At 35.8% G+C, this 2,109-nt stretch overlaps 1 protein-coding gene across 1 annotated transcript; it reads left to right on the plus strand.

The window, feature by feature from the left end:
- The first annotated feature begins 951 nt into the window (after positions 1 to 951).
- On the plus strand, positions 952 to 2,018 carry LOC103679862 (olfactory receptor 6C75-like). The gene has a single exon (XM_008709394.2). The coding sequence runs from the start codon at positions 1,080 to 1,082 to the stop codon at positions 2,016 to 2,018; it is 939 nt and encodes a 312-aa protein (XP_008707616.1). The 5' UTR covers positions 952 to 1,079.
- Positions 2,019 to 2,109: the final 91 nt, after the last annotated feature.

Here is a 2,109-nt window from a genome sequence, read left to right on the forward strand (position 1 = left end):
AGGAGGAGGAGGAGGAAGACAACTCTCAGTATAGATCGTACAAACAATATAGCTAATTTCTAAAATGTTAAAGGGTGTTGAAAACTGCTATCTAAACTGTGGTTGCAAGAGTTTGTACGTTTTTTAATTTACAGGACTATTTCTCCCTTTGTTTATATTTATTTACGATCTAAAGTTTTTCTTACACTTAAAAGCTATCATAATCATAATCGCAGTCTTAAAAGTAAAACCTGAATAAGTAGATCCCTTCCTTACTTTTGAAGAGAGGATTTCAGTTTTATGTCAAGACTGGACAAATGATCTATAAAATCTCTTTTAACTCGAAGATGCTGTGACTGTCTTCTATGCTTTTCAGGCCCATCTGCAATTTTCTGATTTCACACCCAATTGGCATAGATTTTGAATTATGTTCTTACTGCTGCCATTCATGAAGCAATACAATATACTGTAAATGAGTCTTAAACATGTCATGTGACCTTTCTAACAAAAATTGTGTGCCCTCTTCCACACAATTTCCATAGAATTTAAGTGAATTAATGAATATTCTGAAATCAATTCATGTACTAAAGCCTATAATGGATATTCAGTATGATAAAATTAAAAAGAACTAAGGTGTAGTATTTAAATGACTCAGGATTCAGTTCCCAATTGAATTACTAACACAATACTTCCCAAGTTGGCTATGAACCTGTAAACGTTGTAGAAATATAAATGCCTAGATCTTACCCAAGGTATTCAAATGAATTGTCTGGGTTGTGTGTTGGGCTTTTATCTTTGTTAAAGATTTTCCAACTTTAGAAAGCCCAACATTTAGATATACACCGTAGACAGACTCTAATCTGAGCCTCAGTTTCCTTCTCTAAGAAATGAGGATTGTCATACTCTGGTCAAAGAAGGTTGTTGGAGATATTAGTAAGAAAATTTATGTAAATCTCCAAATACAGTGCATGGTACGTTGCTGGTGATCAATGAATGTTAGCTTCTCTCTCTCCTTTTTCCTTTTTATTGACTCTACTAGCGAATCTTGACGATTTTTTAAACTCTTTTTATCTAGCTTTGTTAAAACCCACAAGAGAGAAATGAGGAACCATTCAATGAAGACAGAGTTCATTCTTTTGGGTCTGACAGATGACCCTGAATTGCAGGTTGTAATTTTCCTCTTTCTATTTTTTACCTACTTGTTGAGTGTGACAGGAAACTTAACCATCATCATTCTCACTCTGCTGGATTTCCACCTGAAGACACCCATGTATTTCTTCCTAAGGAATTTCTCCTTTTTAGAAATTTCATTCACAACTGTTTGTATTCCACGGTTCCTGGTGAGCCTTGTGACAAAGGACAGAACTATTTCCTATATGAGTTGTATGACTCAGTTATTTTTTTTTATCTTTCTGGGAGTAACTGAATTTTACCTTCTGGCTGCTATGTCCTATGACCGTTACGTGGCTCTATGTAAACCTCTGCACTATACCACCGTCATGAGCAACAAAGTTTGCTACCAACTTGTACTCAGCTCTTGGGTAACTGGATTCCTGATCACCTTTCCTCCAATCATCTTGGGACTCAAGCTGGAATTCTGTGCTTCCAATGTCATTGATCATTTTATTTGTGATTCTTCTCCCATCCTGCAGATCTCTTGTTCAGATACACATTTTCTAGAGCTAATGTCCTTTTTCTTGGCTGTGGTGACACTAATGGTCACATTGATGTTAGTGATTCTCTCCTATGGCTACATTATCAAGACAATTCTCAAATTCCCTTCTGCTCAGCAAAGGACTAAAGCCTTTTCTACCTGTTCTTCCCACATGATTGTAGTTTCCATCTCTTATGGTAGCTGCATCTTCATGTACATAAAACCATCAGCAAATGACAGAGTGACTTTAAGCAAAGGAGTAGCTGTGCTCAATACCTCAGTTGCCCCCTTATTGAATCCCTTTATTTATACACTAAGGAACCAGCAAGTGAAACAGGCCTTTAAGGACATGGTCCAGAAAGTTTTATTTGCTTCAAACAAATGAGAAAGTTCTAAAAAGTACAAAGGGAGAAAATGAATTAACATGTTGCCCTTTTATTTTTTTAAAGATTTATTTATTTATTTGAAAGAGAGAG

Source organism: Ursus maritimus, unplaced genomic scaffold (assembly GCF_017311325.1).
Source record: "Ursus maritimus isolate PB19 unplaced genomic scaffold, ASM1731132v1 scaffold_1416, whole genome shotgun sequence".
NCBI classification, from domain to species: Eukaryota; Metazoa; Chordata; class Mammalia; order Carnivora; family Ursidae; genus Ursus; species Ursus maritimus.